The sequence below is a fragment of the Vulpes vulpes genome, chromosome 12 (genome assembly GCF_048418805.1).
Source record: "Vulpes vulpes isolate BD-2025 chromosome 12, VulVul3, whole genome shotgun sequence".
In the NCBI taxonomy this organism is placed as follows: Eukaryota; Metazoa; Chordata; class Mammalia; order Carnivora; family Canidae; genus Vulpes; species Vulpes vulpes.
This window is the reverse complement of record NC_132791.1, coordinates 175,961,653-175,987,731: the sequence shown is the minus strand read 5'-3', so window position 1 is coordinate 175,987,731 and position 26,079 is coordinate 175,961,653. Positions and strand designations below refer to the sequence as shown.

Sequence of the window (26,079 nt, the reverse complement as noted above, 5' to 3'; positions counted from 1 at the left end):
TCTTTCCTTTAGTTTTCTTTATTTAATTTTCCTGAGATTTATTCACTTTTTTACCCTTCCCTCCTTTTCCTCTTCCTTCTCTCTCTCTTCTGCTCCCCTCTTTCTACTTGTTTACCAAAGAACTTGAGTGTATTTATTGAGATACATACAATACAACCAAACTGGGAGTGGTTAACCTTTCTTATTGCTACTTTTCCAAGGAAATCTCATAATTTCACTCAACAAATATTTATTGAGCCCATACATTGTACTATGCCTTCCCCACATCCCGAGAGAAAGAGAGAGCACACAAAGTGAACAAAATAGACAAAAGTATCTGCATTTTTGGAGCTTGAGTTCTTTTGGGGGGGTGATAGGCAATATATAAGTAAAATATATGGTATAATAGACCCTAATAAGTGTTGTGAGGACAATATAAATGAGGTGAGGGGGTGTGGGATTGAAATATTTAAGTAGAATGGTCATAAAATTCTAAGAAGATGGCATTTGAATAAAAATATGATGGAAATAATGGAGCAAGACATGTGTATATCTATGAAAGAGTACTCTAGACAGAGGAAGAAGCCAGAGTATCCATGCAGAGATGGGAGTATAGCTGGTATATTCATGGAAGAGCAAGGTGGTTGAAATGTGTGCAGCAGAGTGAACAAGGAATAGCAGAAGACATTAGAAGATCTGGTAGTCAAATCATAGAGGGTTTTGAGAGGTCTTTATTTTTTAACTTCAGTGAGACTGGAAAACAGAGAATTTTGAGTAGAGGATTGGTGTGATCTAGTTTACATTTTAATGAGATCTAGGAGGAAATGTGGAAGCAAGGAGGCCATTTATGAGACCATATACCATTCCAGCTGAGGGGTCATGGTGGCTTGGGCCATGGGCACAATGACAATAGTTGTAGTATGGGAATAGTTCAAAAAGAGAGCCAAAACAGTTTGCTTATGGATCAGTGTAGATTGCGGAAGAGTCAAGAATAACACCATGGTATTTGGTCTAATAACCAATTGGAGGCACAGAATTGGCATTAATCAAGAAGGAGAAGTCAAGGAATTGCAGAAGAATATAAAGAACTCAGTTTTTGAACATATTAAAGTTGAGATGGAGGTGTTCAGGTAGAGATGTGGAGTTGTTCTTTTGAGAGTTCCAGGCTTCAGATATGTATTCGTAAGTCCTCAGCATATTTAAAGCCATGAGATGGTGGGCCAGCAAGAGTTATTGTGGATGGAGAAGCATAATAGTAAGGGTTGGTGGCATTCCAATACTAACAGATTGAGGAGGTAAGGAGGAAGAAAGAAAGAAACAGAATTATAGCACTAATGAGAAAGGCAAAAGAGTGTTGGTATTTCTGGATCCAAGTGAAGAAAATGTTTCAAGGAGGGGAAAATAATCAGCTATGTTAATTGTTGTTGGTAGGTTAAGTAAGATGAGGACTGAGAATTGACAAAGGATTAGTAACTAGAATATATAAATGACCCTCTGAAATCAACAGTGTAAAAAATAATCCAATTAAAATATGAATTTTATGGATTAAATTGTTTCATCACCTCCAAAGTTTATATGTTGAAGCCCTAATCCCAAGGTAACTGTATTAAGTGATTAGGGTCTTTAAGGAGGTCTTTAGGTTAAATGAGGTTGTAAGGGTGGGGTCCTATTTGATTAGACTGGTGTCCTTATATGAAGAGAAAGAGACACCAGAGAGTTCTCTCTTCCCACCTGTGCACAGAGGAAAGGCCATGTGAGAAGGTGGCCATCTGCAAGCCAAAGATATAATGGGTAAAAGACAGGAAGAGAGATTTCACCAAAGGACCACAGATGGCAAACACACAAAAAGATACTCAAAATCATTAGCCATTAGGCAAATGCATATCAAAACCACAATGAGATGTCACTGCATACCTTTCAAATGGCTGAAAAAAGAGAGTGACACTGAATTCTGGTCAGGAGATAAAGAAACCTGATCACGCACACATTGGTGGTGTGGTTGTAAATGATATAGCTACTCTGGAAAGGAGTCTGGCAGTTTAACAAAAAGTAAAACACGCAACTCTCCTATGACTCAGGGATTGTACTCCTGGGCATTTATTCCAGAAAACTGAGAATTTATATTCATACAAAAAGTTACACATAGATGTTCACAGCAGCTTTGTTTATAATAGCTGAAAACTAGAAACAATCCAGATGTCTTTCAACAGAATGGTTAAACTAAATTTCCGTATATGGAATATGGCTCAGCACTAAAAAGGAATGAGCTACTGACACACACACCAGCCTGGTATATCTTCAGAGAGTAAATCTGAGTGAAAAATATGTTAATCTCAAAGTACTACATACTGTATGCCTTTATTTATAGAATGTTCTTTAGATGACATCGGAGAACTGATTAGGGGTGAAGGCAAGAGGGAAGTGGGTGCAGCTATAAAAGAGAAGCATGAGGAGTATTTACAGTGATACAGATGTCATGCGTCTTGACTAGTATCAGTGTCCACATCCTGATTTCAGTACTGTACTATGGTTTTGCAAGATGTTACTGCTGGAGAAAACTAGCTAAAGGGTACACAAAATCTTTCTGTAGTATTTCTTAAAACTGCATGAGAATCTATAGTTATCTCAAAACAAAAATTCTAATGAAAGAAATTGTATTTCTGGCTCTTTAAAATGAGTCTTACACATTCAGAAAGATCCACTTGACTAGTAAATTATCCCTTGCCTTGGTGTTTCTATTTACCTTTAAGAAAGGTAGTGTTAAAAAAATAAAAATAAAAATAAATAAAAATAAATAAAAAAAAGAAAGGTAGTGTTACCAAACTTACCAAGTTATATACATTAAATGTGTACAGCTCTTTACGTGCCAATCATACCTCAATAAAGAAAGAAAGGTAGGGTTAGCATGTCATATACATTCTGCTTTTAAAAGTAAAACACAGTGCCTTAAAAATAATAGCTTTTCAAATACTGTTCTTTTTTTTTTAAAACAGCTTTATTGAGATATAATTTATATACCATACAATTCATGTATATAAAATGAACTTTTCAGTGTCTTATAGTATAGTCACAGCATTGTGTAACCATTACTACAATCAATTTTAGAACATTTTTGTTACCCAAAAAGAACTCTGCACCCCTTAGCACCTTTAATTCTCCACCTGCCTTTTCTCCTCAGTCCTAGAAAATCACTGCTCCACTTTCTGTCTGTATAAATCTGTTATGTTTAAAGGATAATCCATTCGTGATAAAAAAAAAAGTTTAGCAAAAGGAATATTTTTAAAGTTACTTCTAATCTTGACATTCTACTAAGTTAATTTCCCTAGCTCTTTTTACTTTGTGTATGGAATTAAATCCTTAGTACATCATCTTCTTCTCTGCAAATAACAGTATGGATCCCATTAGCCACTACATTTATTTTTAATTTTGGAAAGATAAAAGGTGGAATTCCCAAAGGAATCATTTCAAATATTTGGTATCCTATACTGAATTTAATTGAAAACATGTTCATTATTAATAACTTAAAATTATTTACAATTATTAATTACATAGAATAACACATCATGATGTGTTTTTGTTGGGCTAATAAAAGGGGTCTAACTCTCCTGACTAATCGGGCAAGTGATTGCATTCAAATCCGTTACTGGTGCCTCTTAAGGATTTTTAAACCACTTTAGCCAGGAACTCTCTCTTCAAAAGACCTGCAGCTTCCTGCTGGTGCCTGCCTGCTGGGCTCTGCTCTGCCTCCTGCTCTTTCCCCTCCTCTCTGAGGCAGTTCACATTCTTCTGGGTGCTTCTAAGCACAGTCTGTACAGACCTGAGGTATCATATGCCGCAAGAATTATTTGAACATGGAAATATTGGCCTTTGCTTTCTTTATGATTGTTTTGAATTAGCAGCAATTTCTTACTCCAGTAAGATGTTCTCTGGTTTTTTACCTATTGTGAATCTGTACAATGAGGTTTGCTAACTAGACAAAATAGGCCCAATTCCGTGCGTGAGAATGTTTAAGCTACCTAAGGTAATACATTTTTTTTCATTGCTATAAAAGCATTCGTTGTAAAGATAGCAGCAGTTCAAAGAATTGTTTTACTGTTTCAGCCAGTCCCCCGAAGCCTTTCGATAGGATGCTTTATTGGGTTAGTTGTGATTTAAAAACGAAACAATTGAAATATTATGTCTTAAAATGATATTATCTAATTTAGACCTTTAAGGAATTCTGTGTTCTTCTTTTTAATCTGACCAAATGTATAAGATTCAATAATATTCCGTAATTTAAAGTTACAACTTTAATTTTCATGTGTAGCACATTTCAACAGAAGGCATTTAATCCCTTCTAGAAATAGGTCAGGTAATAACTTTTAAGAACACAAATGCGTTGTTATCCCTGACTTGATATTTTGCATTTTCTTGCATTCTTTCCTAGAGATCAAAATGTCTAAGCGTAGAAATAGCTGTAAAATGGAAATAAGGACTAGGCTTGGCAAACTCAGATAATATACAGTTTCATTTGGCTATAGGGGAAAAAAAGCCCTCAAAGTATATTCTCAGCTGAATAAATTCAGCTCTAAAATTGTTCACAGATGAGCTGAGAATTGACTTTTGAATCAAGTCCATGAGAAAAACAGAAAAAGTAAAATAGATACAACCACTGCTTGTTTGGTCCAGAATTTATAGAAAAATAAATTAAAATCTAAGGAATAGATAGAGGCTGAGTCGAGTTTGTGATTTTTAACTCTAGGTATCTGTTCCCTGCTAACATAATGAACCATTGTTTTGAAATTACTGTTTTCTAACTTTAGTGGATCAATACGTCTTCCAGGAAGGTAATTTAGATAGAATTTTAACCAATGCTGTGAGTGCGTATAGAGACAGTTGCTTAAGACTCGAGATATATATTTATATTTGATGTGTCGAGAGCTTGCTGGTGGCAGCAGCAATACACAGCTCATTTCTCTGATAGTGCTTCTCATCAACCACACATAGCCACTTGGATCTCACTCCTGCCACTTCATGCCACTGCATTTGTATTTTATTTCCCATACCGTCTGCTATATGCGTCCCACAGTATTTTTTCAAAAGGAAAGTTGTAGATACAACAACAACAAGATGAATGGGAAAGTGAAGATAAGAAGTTGCATGTGGATAGAAATTATAATTAAATTTATAGTCCACATAAGTGTTTTTTTTCAGACCTTTTAACTTATACCCCAACCTTTTACATATTTTCTCCTTATAGTGTATATTTTTAAAGTTTTTGAGAGCCCTTTCCTGCTGTTTATCTACTTCACTATTACAAGTAAAGCAAAGGTAATTTTGAATGAAAAGAGCATTTTCGTGAGAAGATCAGCATAGCACAGACTAAATAGTATCTTGATCTTTAATTAGTAGAGAATATTTTGAATGCCAGTTTAGAAAACTGCAAAGCCCATTAATGAAAACAGTTAGTTGAAGGTGTAATTTTGTGAAGTGTGTGCATTAGAAGTGTCAAAACAAAAAATGCTTTGAGCTTCTTTAGATTTTTTTGTTATCCAAAGGATTGTAGGTATTTCAATTTTCAAGTTATAAAAAAAAATTAAGTCTATTTGTCAGTGTCTGGCAGATTCTTACCATATCACGTTGGCAGAGGGTGGTATTTAGGGTGAGGTCAATTTTCTTATATGAAATATAACATTCAGAACATTTCTGCAATGTTCATTCCTCTCCTACGTTGGAAGGAATCTAGGATTGCAATCCTTGTAAAATCTCCAATCTTATGCTCATGTCCTGTATACTATATAGTTAAAAGAAAATCGGATTTGTATAAATTAGCAGTATTTTTAGTAGTAGAAATGCTAAAATAAAAAATGTAATTATGCCATTCATTTTATTTTATGAATTTTTGTCTTTGATTTTGTCTTTTTTTTTTTTTTTAAACAGGGTCATTTTGGAATTCAGCTTCCTTCAATACTGAGGCTTCATACCTTCATTTTCCTACTTTCCATGGAGAACTTAGTGCAGATGTGTCTTTCTTTTTTAAGACAACAGCTTCATCTGGGGTATTTTTAGAGAACCTGGGGATTACCGATTTTATAAGGATAGAGCTACGCTGTGAGTCTCCTTTTCCTTAGAAGCCTGTGGGATTCTATTTAGTAGTAAATCCTTTCATTAATTGTTAAAGTACTGTGTTTCTACTTTTATCAACTAAATCTTTTCATTGTGTCCTTTTGGAAAAAAAATCTATAATATTAGGTTAGCTTTTTTGCAAGAAATAATATTTAACACTATAATTTGGGGAAATAATTGGTATTCTCTGGAACCAATTTAAGAAGAGTTTTAAGTCCAAATAATTATATTTTTTAAAAACTAAATTCTCGGTAAATTACAGAGTTAATTAATTAAATAAACCAGCCATATAATCTTGTATACAATATAATTTTCGTATACTCTTAGGCCACTATTAGTATCTTAATATCAACTGTGTCTTACATGCTTTTAAAATCAGATAAACTTTGAATCGTTGTAAAAATGAGTTTTACCTAAAATGTCAGAAGCTATTAGTTTTCTTGTTCTGGCCAACTAGCCTTACTCTTCATCAATATGCAAAATTAACTCTGAGGATGAAGTTCTTAAAATCTGGGTTTTTTTCTGAATGTATTTTACGGTCTCATTCCACATTTAGTCTTGACAGATGCTATCATTTCTTTCCATAAGACTTAAGCCATTGCCTTTATATTTTGTGATTGCTACGCTGTGGTGCTATTCCTAAGTGTGTCAAGGGCTCTGCTGTCCACCATGTGGCCTCACTCGAACAATCTTCATATGTAATATTTACAGCTCCAGCAGTAGTGACCTTTTCATTTGATGTGGGCAATGGGCCTTTTGAAATCTCGGTGCAATCACCCACTCATTTCAACGACAACCAGTGGCACCATGTCAGGGTGGAACGGAACATGAAAGAGGCATCTCTTCGAGTGGATCAGCTCTTACCAAAGACGCAGCCTGCTCCCGCCGATGGGCATGTCCTTTTACAGCTCAACAGTCAACTCTTTGTGGGTAAGTTCTGTTGTTAGGCAGTTTGTTACTTAACTGTATGATATAAGTGCAGAGGTGGGCAGAAACGAAATAATACCAACCAATAACAACAACAAGCCATCATTTATTGGGAGCCTATGTTCTCAGCTATGCCCGTGTTTGAGTTCGTCCTCTTAACCAACCTGTGAAGTGGGTTAACCCCATTTTACAGATGAACTAACTGAGGTACAAGGGCTTGAAATGCCTTGCCTTCAGGAATCTACCTAGTAAATGAGATTTAAATTTGTGTTTGATTCATTCTGAAACCAGGATTCTTAATATTACAGATTATGGAATTTGTTCCAATTTGGGTTTTGGGGGTTTTGTTTTGTTTTTTTGCATTAGTGCTTTTAGTGTTTTGTCGGCGGTGTTTATCTTTGTTCTCAGAGGATTTAAGGAGCCCTCCTTGTAATTCCAGCTGATGCCAAACAGGGACCCCTGTCAAAAAACAGGCCAATAGAAGAAAAAAAGAAAAGCAGGAGCAGTTCTTCTGCTGACGTCTCTCATTTTGCCTGTTTTTCAGATACCTTCTGATCTTCTACCTCATACTTACATCCAAATGTTCCTTTATTGCCTAAATACATTCACCTGGAATCTATACATTGGATAGTGGAATCCTTCTGGAAGTGTTTGTTTTATTTTTAATCTTTGCTAATTACTGTATGGAACTCATCAACTATTAAGTTCAAGGAATTATTTACTTGATCACTTTTCACATATTTTAATGTAAATAAGGACACAACAACTCTATAAAGCAGAATAAACTATAAATGATTAGAAATCATATTTCAAGCATTTTTAGGAGTTATGTTTTAGGACAAAATTCAACAGATTCCCATACATCTTTCATTGCTTAATAATCTTGTTTTATTATTCTCACTGCAAAAGATAAGCCTATTTGTGACTTATCTGACTAAGACAGTTTTGGGATTTCTATTGAATTTATATATTCCTTATTTCTATCATTTATTATTTCACTCAATAAATATTTAAAAGAACAGCTTCTATGAGTAGGGCACTATAATGGACAATCTAATCTAATCTTGGGGCCACTCAACTGCCTTATTTAAGGGTATAGAAACAGTAAGGAATACTTGTAATACGTAACTTTTCCTTTAGTAGCATGCTGGAAACTCAGGAAGTTGACATACATATTTCTTGATATACAAAAACTAAGAGATGGCTGCATCCAAAGGCATGGCAATTTAAAATCTGTCAGTATTTTGGAAATAGCCTTACTATTTTTGGAAATTGAGAAGGTTGAAACAGTCCTCGAATTTTTCAGTGAAATCTGCTGCAGTTCATCTGAACATGACCTTTCATCCTTTGTGTGAGTTTTAACGTCATTGAAATGAAGTCACTATATATTGTGTGTGATAGGAATCCTGGCCTTAATTTGATTTCAGGTAGTTGTAACAGAAGCAATATTATTATATCAGAAGACTGTGTTGGAACAGACTTGAGTCTTTTGCCATCAATCATGTGTTATAATTTTAATAAATATACCTAAGAGATTTCATCTTTATGGAGGCAATTGGTTAGGCTTTTGGCATTCCCATATGTGTTCAAATCCAAGGACTGCCTTATATGAAAGTTTTATGAATTAAAATCTTAACTCTGGTTAAGTCACGTCACTGGAAACTAAAAAGAAAAGGCAGAAAGATCTCTGAAAAAAATGTTACATCTACTATTAATAAAAATCTGTTTATACAATTTCCTTCTTTTTACTACAGGTAACTGAGAAGATTGACATGGTTAGTGTGATGACATTGAAAGGACTCATACTTTTAAAAAGACTTATTAGGGAGAGGCAGGTCACTTGCTATTAAGAGGCCTACAACAGGGTCTTCTTTTTATCTTTACCTCTACCACGTGAGTGCACCATTCTTAGGAAAGGGCCCCAACCAAGTTAATAAAAATGATTACTTACACAGTAAAATATTTATCAATTTATAACATTACTATCAAACAAATCACAATATCTTTTAAATTTCTAAATGAAAATACTTCATTGGGGGTTAAATTATAATGTAAAAGTTTACACTGAATTAGTGCAAAGTGGGTAAAAAGTAGTAAAAATATCAGTAAAAATTAGAGCTAATTTAATGTAGCACTTATTAAGGTCAAAAAGTAGCTCTCTGCATTCCTGATAGTATGTCTCAGTGGAAGAGACAAGAGGCAGCCAATAAAAGGGTAAATAGTAAGACAAACGGATGTTACTGAAAATATATGTTATTAATATAATACATATTGTGTACACATATGCATGCCTACATATTTGTATGTGTGTGTGTGTGTGTGTGTGTGTGTATACAACTTCAGATAATGATACATACTATAAAAAGTCAGGCAATTATTTGAGTTGGGGGTCTTTCTACTTTAAGTGGGGGTGGTCAGGGGAGTGCTCCCTGAGGATCTTACATTTGAAGAAAGGCCAGAGGAAGCAGAAGAGGGAAACTGTGAACATCTGAAGGCAGAGAATTGGTGGAGGGACCATGCTCAAAGTGGAGGGAAGGAGCTTTAGGAGTCAGGGAGCAGGGAGGAAGCCATCATGGCCAGAGGAGAGAATTGATCTGAGGGAAGGCATGGTGTGAATCATGGTCCAGTTATATATTGGGTCTTGTATGACCATGGCAAGGAATCTGGATTTTATTCTAAGGCCCAGAAAAGTGGCATGATCTAATGTACATTTTTCCACGTCCTCCTTGCTGCTGTGAAGAACATGGTTGGAGGGAATGAGGCAGAAGCAGGCTACAGCGGTGGTCCCTGTGGGAGTTCATGGTGGCAGAGGCTGGAGAGGAGATGGTGAAAACCAGCATTGGGTCATGCTTGAAGTGTCAATGCACGCAACTTGTGATGGGTTGGTTGTTGCTGTTAGTGTGTTACTTCTTAACTCCTACTAATCTTCTCAAGGACAAGACACTTCTTTGTAGGTCTCTGGGATCCTCACATCATTTCTCAGTTTGTAATTTCAACTGAAGTTAGCATTTCTTGTTTTCTTCCTGTATCCTAATTTGTAGGATGATTCAAGCTGTTCCCTGACCATTCAGTCTGAATTATATACTATAAACCCTATAAACCATATAAACCATACTCCTGCCAGACTGCAAAAGACTGCTGGTCCTTCTTGACAGCCAAGAGAAAATGTTTCCTTTCCTCCCTTTCCTTCAATGAGATCCTCCCCACCCCATGATCACACACTCCCAGGAAACCAGGTTTCTTGGTTCATATGTTCTGTGTCAGCACACATCGGATATTGAAGGGACCTTCTCTTGGACACTGTTCCTCGCATATGAATACTTTCCAATATTCTAGAACTAAGTCTGTTCTCAGAGCCATGACTAGCAGTCTCTGCCCTGATTCAACAGAATTGATCTTCTGGTTCAGATTTTAAAGGGTACCTTCATTCCCCTTACTTACAAGTTCAAGAGTTTAATTAGTAGTTCACCCATCCATCTTAAAAATAATTATGGCTAATCAGTATTTTAAGTATGCATAATGGATATCATTTGTTCTGGAGTATCAGGATGTATTAATGAGATAAATATAACTGTAAAGAGTAAGTGTCTACTATAACTTTTTCTCCTAAAAAAATGTTTAAATCCAGACAATGATGTTGATGATGATGATGATGATGACGACGACGACAATAGTACTTTTAAGTTACATAGAAACACAATCTTTATAAACAAGGGATAAAACTGTAAGACTAAGCTAATGTTAGTTAATCTAAGATAGATTGTGTTAGTATCTCAGCATTTAGTGGCTTTTACCAAAAATGTACCTTCTTGTTTGTAAACAAATTTGGCGGAAAACACTAACACTATTGTGGAATATTTCAAATATCAAATAAAGTTACTTTATAATACTACAAAGATGAAACATAAGAAATTTTTATGATGTAGAACTATGTTTGTTTGAGATATATCTTTAACACTTTTACCTACAAGTAAAATGTTGTGGGTATTTGAATGCATGTTCATTTTGATTTCAGTAATATTCTCCACCTCACTGTGCTACCACAGCCGGGCCTTTGTTGATGATATTTATTGACATTACAATTTTTCAAGGTTAAGGGTTTTGGCGGGCTCTCAGAAGTGACCGGTAGAATGGGATAACATGAAAGCATTGACTATGTTTTCTCTATTGCTGGCTTCAGTCTCTCCCTTAAAAATCAGTCACAAAGTGTGTCCACATCTCAGAGTGCATCTCTGATGCAAGACTGATGCTTTACCTTCTGAGCAAAATCAGTAAAAATAAATAGAAGGCATGATTAAAAACGTGATTCAGCTGGGCAACAATGATACATGACCACTGACATAGAAAGAAAGAAATGAGAGTTTCAGAGGTGGAATTAGTGTTAGTCTACACCGAAGAAGTATAAAACAGAGGTTTTGAACAATCACTACGGTTCCAAATATTGGAACAATTATCTTCAGCTAATCTAAACTATAGGATGCCGTGCACTGTGAAGGAGTAATAAAACGACCTCAAACCTTGTATGAAAAAGTGAAAACAGTTAACATGAATGTACTGTGATAAATAGAGACAGTGAGCACCAGCACATTGACTATCTTCTCCCCTTCCCCAAATATCCCAACCATCACATTGCTTTTTGTAACAAAAATGATGATTCACCCTCTAATTCTAGCCCATCTGTCTCCATTCTTGTTCTTAATCATGGTGCAGAGTCTTTCCCGACCTTTTCACATTCTTTCACTTTCTCTTTTTTGTTTGTGGGTGATTTATGACCTGAGTTGAACAGTCCTATTCAAAGGTGCTATTTATTACTTAAAAAAATAACGTTAGTGGCATGATGTTAATTAGTGTATTAAACATATGCCCTTGACCCTGTTACAACGAGGACTCACTGTCAAGAGTCACTGCTGTTAGTGTTTCCCCCACAAACTTTCTCCAACCACGGAAATGATGGGGAAAAAAGAATCAATCATTTTTTAAGCTGAAATGTGACAGTGGTCATTTTCTATTTTGGTTTGTAAACTCAGCATTTTTCTTAGAAGCTTCTTAAATTAGCCTTGAATTGATTTTCATTCAACTAGCTCTGCAAATTTTGTTTGCAATCTAAATTCTTTTACTGACAGGTTTTTAAATGGGGCAAACTCCATCTCAGTACTTTGTGACTAGGACCTGAAGGAGAAGTGAGAACTCCTGACATAGACAAAGTCATTTGCATTGCATTTGAATTGCATCAAATCCACAAATATTTATTGAGCTTCTGGAGCAAACAGTTTCTAAATGCCATACACAAAGGTTAATGTCGAACTCTGAGCATATTGGAGCTCTGAAGGTTGGTTCTCACCCTTACCTCCACATTAGTATCACCCAGGAATCTTTTAGGAAACTGAGCGTACCAGTACAAATTATTTACTGTGAATTTATTTCCTGTGAATGAGCACTTGTATACTTGGAAATTTGGATACCACAGATATATCCTTGTACTGATCTTTTGGTGAACATATGCTTATATTTCTGTTGGGTCTGTACCTAACAGTGGAATTACTGGGTCATAAGACGTGCATATGTTAAGCATTAAGAGACACTGCCAAGTAGCTATTGACCATTTGGATATCCTCCTTAATGATGTGGCTGTTTTATCTTCTTTTTTCTTTAAAAAAAAAAAAAAGGAGGGGGCCCTACATGGCTCAGTAGATTAAGTGTCCAACTCTTGATCTCAGCCCAGGTCTTGATCTTCTTGATCTTGTTAAGTTCAGGCCCTATATTGGGTTCCACCCTGGGCATGGAATCTACTTAAAAAAAAAGATTTATAAGAATTCTGTATATATTTTGGATTTATTTCAGATAAATTGATTACAAATTTCTTCTCTCTCTCTCTGCGGTTGTATTTTCATATACATAATAGTAGTGTCTAGGAGTTATTAATTATAATCTATTCTAGATTTTGTCTTTTTACTTTTAGTTTACTTTTGATAGGCTAAAATAGTTATGGGAAGAGAATGTCAAAAATTTTTACATTTGAATAATTTTTATTTCAATCTGCTTTTCGTTTGTAGTAAATATGTTCCCACATCACCAAAGTGCAGTGCAATGAAAGCCACATTTCTCTTTCGTGTAATCATATCACTTACTTCAATTGTGTTCTCTCCTCCTTGAGATGTCTGTTCCACAATTAGCTTGAGAAGCATTTGGTGTACTTTTGCATGTTTAGTGAGCAAATCTTAGTGACCATTGACTGAAATCAGTATTCACATGGGATCTCTTAAGAGCAGAGAATATGATTTATACCATCAACAGTTCATTTCTTTAAAATATGCCTTAGTAGGTCAAACCAGAGAGGTTTGTGGCCTTGGAATGTGAGAAAACTAAATAGACCCACATTTTTCTACTGTGACTACCACCAGAGCAAATTCTCACCACTGACTTTAGTTCAGGGAACTGTGCCTGCTTTTTCTATCCTATGACACTGTTGACTACACTCACTTCCTATTTCAACCATAACAGTTCTTTGAACAAGAGGGAGAACAGTACTCTTCCTCCTGGCTCTCCTAGGGTCATGCTCAGTGAGGAACGTTCTATGGCAAAATCATAGCTTGAGGTCCAGTCTCACAGCTTTGTACATTAATGCGCCATTTCTACAAGGCTAAGTCTTCCCTCAGGATGGCTGGGTAAACCAGGACTAAAGGTCCAATGCATAATATACAGAAGACCAGTTTTTCCCTTCAACCCCCTGACTTGGTCCTGAGCCCCTGCAGGTGTTACCACTTTTCTGTTCCAAGTTGATCAGTGGTCAGGGCCTTAGCTGCCTTTTTCTGTCACAGTACCATAGTCAGGGAGAGCCCCTGTATTCTGTCAGGTAAGTTTTAGAACTTTAAATTTTAAAGAGAAATGTGAGATCATGATTTCTTTTTTTTTTCTAGGCCCCTGGGAAAATATGCAGTTGTTTCTAATTAATCCTCAGTAAGATTCATGCACAGCACATAAATAATTTGCCATTAAAAAATTAAAGCTCTTCCTGCTCAAAAAAAAAAAAAAATTGGCATAGGAAAGAGCCAGCTCGTATTTCGTGACAATAGCATCTGTCACTTAGACTCATTGCCTGAGAATCATGAACATGATAAAAGGGTTGGACTCGATCTCTGTTTATCACCTAGCACACCTATTAGGTGCAGATGCCAGTACTGTTACGTAAGTGGACAGATTCAGTTTTATTCCTTCACATAGGAAGGTTGAGTATTAGTTTCACAGGATACCTAGTGTTTGTGAAGTTCCAGAATTCATTATATCTGATATAGCATGGCAGGTAAATTGATAGGAAATTAATTGGAAGACAGTTCCAAACATAATAGCTCAGTGGAAACATCCAGAATCAATTAATCAAACTGCAGCTCATTTTAATTGGACCTACTCTAACCCTGAAAAGTCATTGGAATCTTTAATTAAGCTTTCAAGCTCAATAGTATTTACATTGGCTGTGTTCTTCAGAATAGTTCATCTTAAAGTAAGAAATTTTTAACTTGAAATCTAATAGTAAAGTAAAAATCCTCAACACATGTATCCCATGTATGTTTATGTCTAATTAGACCTTTTTTTTCTGATAATTAAAAATATAGTTTAAAACCAATTAGATATTCGATTATTCGATTAGATAAACATTAACTCTTCACAAGTACACAATACAGAAGCCCTGTTTACAGGACTAGGTGTCAATTTTCTTCTCACTATTACAAATATATGTATTTCATACAGACGATGGGGTTTTTTTTCTGTTATTATCTCCGTCCTCTGACCTTCTTGTCCACTGGGTACCTATTCCTACCATTAACATCATGTGTTTCCCAGTCTAAATCCATTATTAGACCCTGAGCTCTTTGAGGGCAAGTTCAGTTGCATATAATTCTGTACCCTCTGTGTCAGACACCATGCCCAGCGAAGAACTACTAAGTAGAGCTTGCAGAACTGGAATGTTTTTCAAACCAAAAATGATCTAAGAAATAGAAGAAAATGAAAATGATCTTTTTTGACCATATTTTGGTGTGGAGAGAAAGCGACTCCCTTGCAAGAAAAGGCCAACTGTAGATTCTTGTCCTGTTCTGCATCAACTGAATGTGTTTATTTTAGTATTTCCTCAGCTGTTGTGCCCTGTGGGCTTGTCCCTGGAATTCTTTATGCCTCTAGCTCCTTGTCTAGAACAAAACAAATAAGAATAAGAATAAACAAGCTGGGACAGATGAAAAGGAACTGTATTTAGCTGTTGGACTCCCACATTATCTAGTTATTTTGATGTCACTGGCAGAGGGAGTTCAACTCCTAAATCAGAGAAACTTGCTGCTTCAGAGTGTCAAATGCTTGACAGACCATGATTTAATACTACTCTATACTATAAACTATATATATCATGATTTAAAATACTATAACACGAAATAAAGGAAATACACCAGGAATTCACCTGTAATCCAGACTTCTCAGCACCTAACCCTCCTCCAGAGTCCCCGGGCCAAAGCTATAAGCAAAGCTATGGGATTCCTTTTTTTTTTTTATAAATTTATTTTTTATTGATGTTCAATTTACCAACATACAGAATAACACCCAGTGCTCATCCCGTCAAGTGCCCCCCTCAGTGCCCGTCACCCATTCACCCCCACCCCCCGCCCTCCTCCCCTTCCACCACCCCTAGTTCGTTTCCCAGAATTAGAAGTCTTTATGTTCTGTCTCCCTTTCTGATATTTCCTACCCATTTCTTCTCCCTTCCCTTCTATTCCCTTTCACTATTATTTATATTCCCCAAATGAATGAGAACATATAATGTCTGTCCTTCTCCAATTGCTTATGTCACTCAGCATAATACCCTCCAGTTCCATCCACGTTGAAGCAAATGGTGGGTATTTGTCGTTTCCAATGGCTGAGGAATATTCCATTGTATACATAAACCACATCTTCTTTATCCATTCATCTTTCGATGGACACCGAGGCTCCTTCTACAGTTTGGCTATTGTGGACATTGCTGCTAGAAACATCGGGGTGCAGGTGTCCCGGAGTTTCATTGCATCTGAATCTTTGGGGTAAATCCCCAACAGTGCAATTGCTGGGTCGTAGGGCAGGTCTCTTTTTAACTCTTTGAGGACCCTCCACACAGTTTTCCAGAGTGGCTGCACCAGTTCACATTCCCACCAACAGTGTAAGAGGGTTCCCTTTTCTCCGCATCCTCTCCAACATTTGTGGTTTCCTGCCTTGTTAATGTTCCCCATTCTCACTGGTGTGAGGTGGTATCTCATTATGGTTTTGATTTGTATTTCCCTGATGGCAAGTGATGCAGAGCATTTTCTCATGTGCATGTTGGCCATGACTATGTCTTCCTCTGTGAGATTTCTCTTCACATCTTTTGCCCATTTCAGGATTGGATTGTTTGTTTCTTTGGTGTTGAGTTTAAGAAGTTCTTTATAGATCTTGGAAACTAGCCCTTTATCTGATACGTCATTTGCAAATATCTTCTCCCATTCTGTAGGTTGTCTTTTAGTTTTGTTGACTGTATCCTTTGCTGTGCAAAAGCTTCTTATCTTGATGAAGTTCCAATAGTTCATTTTTGCTTTTGTTTCTTTTGCCTTCGTGGATGTATCTTGCAAGAAGTTACTGTGGCCGAGTTCAAAAAGGGTGTTGCCTGTGTTTTCCTCTAGGATTTTGATGGAATCTTGTCTCACATTTAGATCTTTCATCCATTTTAAGTTTGTCTTTGTGTATGGTGAAAGAGAGTGGTCTAGTTTCATTCTTCTGCATGTGGATGTCCAATTTTCCCAGCACCATTTATTGAAGAGACTGTGTTTCTTCCAATGGATAGTCTTTCCTCCTTTATCGAATATTAGTTGACCATAAAGTTCAGGGTCCACTTCTGGGTTCTCTATTCTGTTCCATTGATCTATGTGTCTGTTTTTGTGCCAGTACCACACTGTCTTGATGACCACAGCTTTGTAGTACATCCTGAAATCTGGCATTGTGATGCCCCCAGATGTGGTTTTCTTTTTTGAAATTCCTCTGGCTATTCGGGGTCTTTTCTGATTCCACACAAATCTTAAAATAATTTGTTCTAACTCTCTGAAGAAAGTCCATGGTATTTTGATAGGGATTGCATTAAACGTGTAAATTGCCCTGGGTAACATTGACATTTTCACAATATTAATTCTGCCAATCCATGAGCATGGAATATTTTTTCATCTCTTTGTACATTTCTATACACTAACAATGAGACTGAAGAAAGGTAAATGGGATAGACTCCTTAATTTCTCTTTCTTCAGTCTCATTGTTAGTGTAAATTGTAAATGGGATAGACTCCTTAATTTCTAATTGCACCCAAAAGCATAAGATACCGAGGAATAAACCTAACCAAAGAGATAAAGGATCTATGCCCTAAAAACTATAGAACACTTCTGAAAGAAATTGAGGAAGAAGCTATGGGATTCCTTGTCGAGCAGACAAAACTCCAGCAAAGATGCTAGGAGAATTTGGTCAAAGACTTAACTCAGTTCTCGACATTCTGTTGAGATGAGTCAGCAGAGTGTGAGAATAAATAGGGAGGTCTGAAACTAAGGTGAGTAGCAGCTTTAATGTGGAAGGAAAAGGAGAAGAGTCCTAAGAATAAAGGGAGAAGAGAGACTTCAAAAATGGGAGGAGTCAGAGTAAGTGTAGGAGGAAGGAAACAAGAAGATTATCAGCTATTCTGAGACTCCGGGATGAGCTAGACTCCTTTGTCCCTGGCGTGCCCATATAAACTGGAATTGGAATATATCTGGTTCCATAGCACACTGCATCTGGATTTATAAATAGAAAATATGACTTCACTGTATTTGCTTTACGGAAGAGGCACTAATTATGTCAACTGAAGTAATTTCAATACACAAATTTAAGTATAGTTGTTTGAATGGAGACCCTTATGTCTGTGATCTGAATTCTAAATACCATTAGTGCCATGAGTCATGAGTCCAAAATTCTTAAGAATTCTTTTAGTTTTCCCTTCATGGTATGTTTGTTATCCAAAAATATAGGATTGATCTATTCAGAAACATTCCTTGGGTTTTGTCCTCATTCCCAGGCTGGGGGACCCAAACTACCCTATGTGGCCAATAGTGTTCCTCTCTCTGAAGCATCAAGCACCCAGCTCCCACTCCTATGGCATCATCCAGTTTAATGAGCCAGTGCATTAACTGATTGTTAATAATCAGTTATTAATGTTAATTGCTGATTAATTAGTATGATTATAAATAGCTACTGTGCAGCTATTATGTGTTGGGCACAGTTTTCTGTGCTAGGGCACAGTGTGATTGAAGCAGCCCTTACCAAAGTGTATCTAATGGCGGGATTCTCGTAATATACAAAGTCTGTTGGTAAAATGTAAAACCTGGTAGATGGTGACAAAGGCCTATTTTTAGGGTCTTTCTGGCCAACTCTTGGTTTTGAAAGTTAAAATAAAAACCTGTTTAATCTCTGAGGATAAGGAGATGTTAATTAATGAAGGCTAGAGGAGAGCTAGCTATGTAAAGTGGTAGAGGAGGGAGGAAGCGCATCCTAGGAAGAGACGGTTTGTACAGAGCAGGTCTCAGATCCTGATGGTGAGGCAGCAGCATCTGTTCAGTGGCAGAGCTCCTTTTTCGAGGACCCGTGACCCTCTAATGCACCTGGGTAGAATCATCCAGACTATTTAGAGTACTATTTTCCCACTTCAAGTTCTGAGTAGAAATTGAAGGAACACCTTCAATTTACGGTGTTCCTGGACATCGGGTGAAGGCCCTTTTCGAGCTTACATTCTTACTTAGACATTTCTTATAAAATGTGGGGTCTACTGACCATCTGAATAAGTTCCACTTGGGAGGTTTGTTGATTATTTCGATTCATAGCCCCTGTTTCTGGCCCACAGAATCAGTATTTCTTGGAGTGAGACTGTATTTTTAAGAAGGCTTCCGTGTGGCACATTCCTTAAAGTTTAAGAGCCTCTATACCTTGTAGCAGGATCAGATTCCACTCAGACAGTGGAAACCTCTTCAGGGGTTACTTGATAAGTCATACTGTCATGTATTATTCCATAAATGCTATATCACTGTCTCTCTGACAAACCCCTTTCCCCCAGTTTATTGAGAATCTTTCCAAGCTTAGGTCAATCCAAACTAGACCAGTATTTAGAAAAAGTTCGCTGGGAAATATGCCAGACAAAAGTGAATAATCTTAGTTACCATGTTGTTGTTTTTTAAGATTTTATTTATTTATTCATGAGAGACACACACAGAGAGAGAGAGAGAGAGAGAGAGAGAGAGAGGCAGAGACACAAGCAGAGGGAGAAGCAGGCTCCATGCAGGGAGCCCGACGTGGGACTCGATCCTGGGTCTCCAGGATCATGCACTAGGCTGAAGGCAGGCGCTAAACCGCTGAGCCACCCGGGCTGCCCAGTACCATGTTTTTGATGGAAGAATAATAACGAAAGACCACATCAGTGCACAGTCGTTAGAAGAACTTAAGGTGTCTTTCATAATTCTCAATAAATTAAAATCATACCAGCAGCAGGACCAGGTTTCAATATGAGAAATGGAGCCACACTCACCCACAAATATATGTTGGTTTAAAATTAAAAAAAGAAAAAAGAAAAAAAGCTTCTACTTAAGACTGTCAATCCATCTCACTGTTATTTTGCATGAAACTAAGAGCCTTATTTTGTTATTTGAAAAAAACTCAGAAAAAAAACTTCTCTGACTTACATTTTAATAAATCCCTTTTAGAAAACCAGCATGAAACAAATTCAACCTTTGGAAAAAACAGAAATCATGTTTTATCTTCTTGGATCTTTTCACTGTTCTGTCACAAATTGCACTCCCCACATTCTATTGACACATCCAGTTTTGGCCATTCCCTGTAAGGCCACAACTTTGGCCATTCTGTGAGGCCTCCGCTTTGTTTGGTCTTTAAATCCTAAATAAAACACCTAGGAACATGTTTCCATTTGTAGTATTTCCCTTCTAGGTGGAACGGCCACCAGACAGAGGGGCTTTCTGGGCTGCATTCGATCTCTGCAGTTGAACGGAATGTCCCTGGACCTGGAAGAAAGAGCTAAGGTGACGCCCGGAGTGGAGCCGGGTTGCAGAGGCCACTGCAGCAGCTATGGAAAATTGTGTCAAAATGGAGGGAAATGCAGGGAAAAGCTCAGTGGGTTCTCTTGTGACTGCACCTTCTCTGCATATACAGGGCCATTCTGCTCGAAGGGTAAGTATGGCTTGGGGTGTCCTAACAGGAAAACCATCCAATATGAAGAAAACATCCTCCAGTCATTTTCTGGGTGGCTAATTTGAGACAAAAAATGCTTCCATTTCTGATCTTTTTTTTGCAAATTTCTTGTTTCATGCTAACCCCATTTCATTTCATTGCTATTTGCCTCAAGTCTTTAAAAAATAGTATCTATTAATAATAAATCCTGTAAAGTTCGCTCTAGATGTCTTAAGGTGTTGGCCAATTCATTATGCCTTTTTTCCATCTAATGTTGATGCTCTTAAATGATAAGGCTATCAACAACCTGTCCCACGAGGTGGTTCTCTATTTTAAAATCACTAAAGGCACTATTGTTATTTTTGATGAAGAAAGTCAACTGTGAAAGGAGATTTAGGAAGTAGGTTTTTTTTTTTTTTGTTTTTTTGCCAAACAAATATTTTTTCCAAAAATAAAAATAACTTTTCCACTAAATATGCACGTGTAACAAAATAGAGATACTCAGGCAGTTTGCTCTATGATGTGGCCAATATCTGTGAAGTAAAATAGTGAAATATTTGTCAGTTTGTCTTGTTCACAGACCTATGTCATGGAAGAAAGAAAGAACTGAGTGCAGTATTAAGTGTTCTGGACGGACTTCTCTGAATACACAAACATTTGTTATGCTTTCATAGTTGCTCCTAGAAAACTGCCATCATGTTTAATTCAGTTGCTTTATTTGAGTGTGTCTGGGCTACTGAACCTTTTCCTGTAGGAGGCTCACAAAAATTGCCTCCAAATTGAAGCAACTCCTGCTTTGTAAAGAAATCGTGTGGGATTTATTTCATGAAAAGTGGGTGAAAAGTCATCTACTTTTTACCGGAACTAACTTATAATTTCAAGTCAACCTGTGACAATAACTTACACATTACTGCAATCATTCTAGGAGGCTGTTTACATTTAAAGTTAGGGGGCATCTGGGGGGCTCAATGGTTTTAGTGTCTGACTCTTGATCTCGGCTCAGGTCTTGATCTCAGGGTCATGGGTTCTACATAAAGTTAGAACAAAGACCACTTCTTCCCAAGAAATTGTCTTCACTTTCTGAATCTAAATGATTTCTAGTTCAGCTTGCTAAGTGCAATCAAGAATGCTACTCTGTGGCTAAGTATCATATTGCTTATAAAAAGTGTATTATAGATAATAAAAATCATAAAACAAACACACAAAAACATTCTTCAAATGCCGAGGGAATGGGGATGTTGCTGTGTTACCCTGTGAGCATCATTTACAACTCATGTTTCGCAACTGGTCCTTTATAGTAATGGAGAGAAGCAGAGTTCAAGGATCCAGCTCTAATTATTCCTATAATACCCTCCTCATTTTCATATATATATACACACACCAACATGTGGTGTGTGTGTGCATGCACATGCATGTGTGTGTAAATTTGGGATATTAATCTCATATAAGCAAAGTACTACACTTTTGTAAAACTAAGAGAGGCTGGATAGTTCCTTATGTGGATCCACTGCTACACAGATGCCCACTGCCCTCTTTTATAATAAGGCTGGATTTAGCTTCTTTTTGTAGGGCACAATAAATAGGGGGAAAGTGGGCAAAAAGGGACATTTCTGCCCTTGATCCTGGAAGGTAAGATGATTCCTCAAACGTCCTTCCTTCCTATTACAGAAAGACAAGTGTATTCTAGCTACAAAATAATAGATGGGACTAAAAATTTAAATTAAAAAATGGATGATAAGGGAGATAAAAGCCAAAAACCGGTTTATGTCTGAAGTTAGAGAGGACGGCATTATGCTTTCAATTGTAAGGTTAACTAGTAAGTTAATTATGTGTAATTCTAACATAAAGCCATTTCAAGGACCGTCATAAAAGCTCTATTAATTTTCTGTGTTATTTAATTCTGGCTTGGGGCTATTTGTTATATCTATACAATTTGTTATTAATAATTAAATAATATAACTGAAACAAGATCTTTGTATTTAATTTTTTTAACATAAAATGTGTGTATCATTTCAGAGATTTCTGCATATTTTGGATCTGGCTCATCTCTGATTTACAATTTTCAAGAAAATTATTCCTTAAGTAAAAATTCCAGCTCCCACGCTGCTTCATTTCATGGTGATATGAAGCTGAGCAGAGAAATGATCAAATTTAGCTTTCGAACAACACGAGCACCAAGCTTACTGCTTTATGTGAGCTCCTTTTATAAAGAATACCTTTCAGTTATCATTGCCAAAAATGGTGAGTGCTTTTTAGATGAGAGTGAGAGAAAATTGAATTAGAACATTAGATTAGTAATAATATGGATCATTCTCATGTTCTTGCCTTTCAAACTACAAACAAGAAGTGTGCCTGGTTGTTGTTGTTTTTTTTTTTTTTTTTTTTGTATTGAGCTTTGTTTTTCAATACTATCCTAGAAATTTAATCTGAAAGGATTACTTAAAATTATTAAAATAGCTTTAGCTTGTTATAATTTTGATGATTTCACACACTCAATGTTAATTTTTTATTTCTATAAAATATTTATCATATTTTATTATTGCTTAAAGCTCTTTATGATATTCCATGTAATATCAGTATCAATTTTGTGGTTCATTTTGAAGTAAGATGACTATTTGTATATAATAAATATTTCCTACAATTAAAACGAGAAATTTTGAGAGGATGTTAACAACCTAGCATTATATATAAGAAAAGGTCCACAAATCTGTTGGTTCTAGTGGTCCGCAATGAAATAGTCACGGGAGATGCTGGCACATCAGTGCAGGGCAATGACTTGTGTGGATTAAGATATGTGTATGCTACAGAAACTTTGTCACAGAAAACCACTTGCTGATGTTTTTTCTCCTCCCTATATTCAGATTAAAGATAAAAATTCTATAGATAAATTGAGTAAGGAAAATAAATTTATAAACTTGAATATATCATTTCAACTAAAATAAATATGGCTCAAGGGCACTGAACACTAAAATAAAAATAATATCGTTTAATAAGTATATTTACCTTCATTTGTGTACCTTTTGAGCTTGAAGCTTATTTATGCATTAGGATATTTTCTTTGTTAAATTGGAGATACCCTGTGAAATAAATTAATTGGCATTTTGCAGGCAGCTAAGTGAGTAATATTAGTTCTCATGGTAAGTGTGGCTAAAAACCATTCATTTAATCCTAACTTCATTCCAAAGTCTATGACCAGGACTACTTGGAAATATTTCTCATCTTTAGTAAAACTCCATTTGCTTATAAAAATTCCACTAATCAATTGCATTTTAGGAGTGACAGGTGTGTTTTTTCAAAGATGAGATTATGGAAACATGTTAATGCAATATTCCACAATAGTTTGGCATTTCATAATATACTAAGGTGTATCTTTTTAAGCTAGAGGCTAGTGTAGAGACCTGCTTACACTTAGCTGCATATTTGACTTGTAGGGGAAAAATTAGATATTTGCAGGAAAGACTGCTTCTTGGCAACATGCTTGGTCTTGATCTGGAAAGTGGTGCAATTTGACATAGAAGCCGACTTCTGGGAATTATAAAGAAAAGAAACATCCAAATAAGCTACTGTGAATTTTCCACCAGAAATCAGTAGCTAAAAAAGAGTACTCTGAGTTTTTGTAAGTAGTTCTTAAAGTACAATTTAACTAAAACCATAACTTCTCTTCCCTACTTTAGGAAGTTTGCAGATCAGGTACAAACTAAATAGATACCAAGAACCTGATGTCATTAACTTTGATTTCAAAAACATGGCGGATGGGCAGCTTCACCACGTGGACATTAACAGAGAGGAAGGAGTGGTCTTTGTAGAGGTAATACAGTAAATTCAACGGAAGTGTAGTGGTCACCGTTTTGATTTCCCAGCATGAAGGACTGTCAGCAGAATTACGATAATGAATAGACTAAAGACATCCTTCCAGTGCTGCTCTTGCCCACGCCATAGACAGACTGTCAAATGCGGCCTAGTTTTTGAAAGGATAAAGATTCTGTCCAAGACATTACTGATAGCTGATACCAAAAATGTCAATGTTACACATTGTTCAGGAGGGAAAGCCATCTATTTTATCATATGTACCACTCAGTAGGGGTATTGCTACTCTAATGAAACCAATGGAATTGTTCACTCTACCAGCTTTTGAAGAAAAGCATGAATGTTTTGGCCCTCTGCATAGAGGAAAATTTCGTAGCTGAATGACTCAAGAGAAAATACTAACCTAGCTAAAAGTATCTTTTTTTTTAGCTTTACCATAAGTTTTGGATTTCTCATACAGTGAGAAAATTAGACTGATATAAGGGAATAGAAGGTTGGGGTGCACTGATATCTGAGGGTACAATAAGTTTCCATCTTTGTGAATGACTTTTTTAGATTTGTTTTTCTAACTCTTTGGGGACATACTAATTAATTGCCTATTTTATCATTTTCTTTTGTCTTCCTTTGCTTTCTGTTCTCTTCCCAACAAAATGGCATCCCATCTGGCTGTTTAATCTCATGTAACAATTCTATAGATTGATGAGAATGCAAAGAGACAAGTCCACCTGTCATCAGGTACAGAATTCAGTGCCATCAGGTCTCTTGTACTGGGCAGGATTTTAGGTAAGTAAAGGCATGACCTTCCCCTAATCATGACGCATAAAGATCAGAAGAGTCCTATTCCAAATATACACACGTGCACATAGGCCACACACAAATTCATCATGCCAAAAGAAATCTCCTGCTTTATTTTAATTACAAAATGAGTGATGATCCAGGCAGAAACTGTACCTTCTGGGAGGTTTATGTAACCATGTGCAGGGACTTCCTGCTGAGCAAGCATGGTCCTTTGGTAGTAATGCTTCTGTGGTCTCTGCATAACGAAACATGATATTGTTCTCACACTTCCAAAAGATCAAACAATAAAGGTAAAAATAACAGACTATGTATCAATCAGCTGCCAAACACACAGGCTGTCATCTAATGATCAAACCAGGCCCAGGCCTAAGAGAGAAGGGTGGGGGGCGCAATTGCTTTTCTTCAAGTTCATGAATCTGCTTTAGGTTCTGGCTTGAATCTGTTTACCTTGTTGAAATGTGATAGTGACTTGCCGCTCTTGCTGGAACCCAGTGTTTATTTAAATGTGATTATTATTTATATCCACCAATTACTTCTGATATTAGCACTGAAGTAGAAACATACTCTTACTATTTTAACATCAAAATGTATATGTATACATTTTTTAATACTTGCCAACAGAGACTAAATGGAAAGAGGGACAGTACGTTTTGAAAGGGTTTTCTTTTTAGCTATAAGTAAATTATAATTTCACATTATTTGGTGGGGGTGGGGGACCTCTTGCAGTCTGATTTTCATTTATTATTTGATACTTGACAATAACCTGGAATATTTTGCCCCAGATAGTAAATGGAATGTTTTATTTTTTGAACTCTTCAGCTATTTGTACCTTGACTAATCATTCCTTACATACTCTGTACATAATCTCAGAATCCTGAGACTGTTTGATTAAAACCACGGGTGAATGATCAAAATACTGGCCCTTGAGAAGGTTAATAGTTAAATTTATAAATATTTATAGGCTTTTTAGGACTGTGATGAGCACCAAAATTGTGTGCAATCATTCTCCAAACAAACGGGAAATACAAATTGCAATGTTCTCTCCGTATGCTAGAGTGGACACGTGCAAAATACTTCTTAGATATTTGGAAGCTTAACTGAAAAATTCAAAGTGAGTTTCATTGTGTAAATTATGTAAATTCAACTATAGTAATAAAAAAATCAAGTAAATATAACAAATCCTGATCTCAAGAGTTCCTCAGTCTAGCAGGGTCTGAGACGAGGCAT

General features: G+C 36.4%; 1 protein-coding gene across 1 annotated transcript in view; it reads left to right on the top strand.

Moving 5' to 3' along the window:
• CNTNAP4 (contactin associated protein family member 4) overlaps window positions 1-26,079 on the top strand; it is a 242,524-nt gene that overhangs the window by 198,829 nt on the left and 17,616 nt on the right. The window contains exons 16-21 of the mRNA XM_025993077.2: window positions 5,899-6,069; window positions 6,796-7,014; window positions 20,008-20,247; window positions 22,264-22,488; window positions 23,922-24,055; window positions 24,750-24,837. Coding sequence (XP_025848862.1) covers window positions 5,899-6,069; window positions 6,796-7,014; window positions 20,008-20,247; window positions 22,264-22,488; window positions 23,922-24,055; window positions 24,750-24,837 — 1,077 coding nt within the window. The remainder of the gene's footprint in view (window positions 1-5,898; window positions 6,070-6,795; window positions 7,015-20,007; window positions 20,248-22,263; window positions 22,489-23,921; window positions 24,056-24,749; window positions 24,838-26,079) is intronic.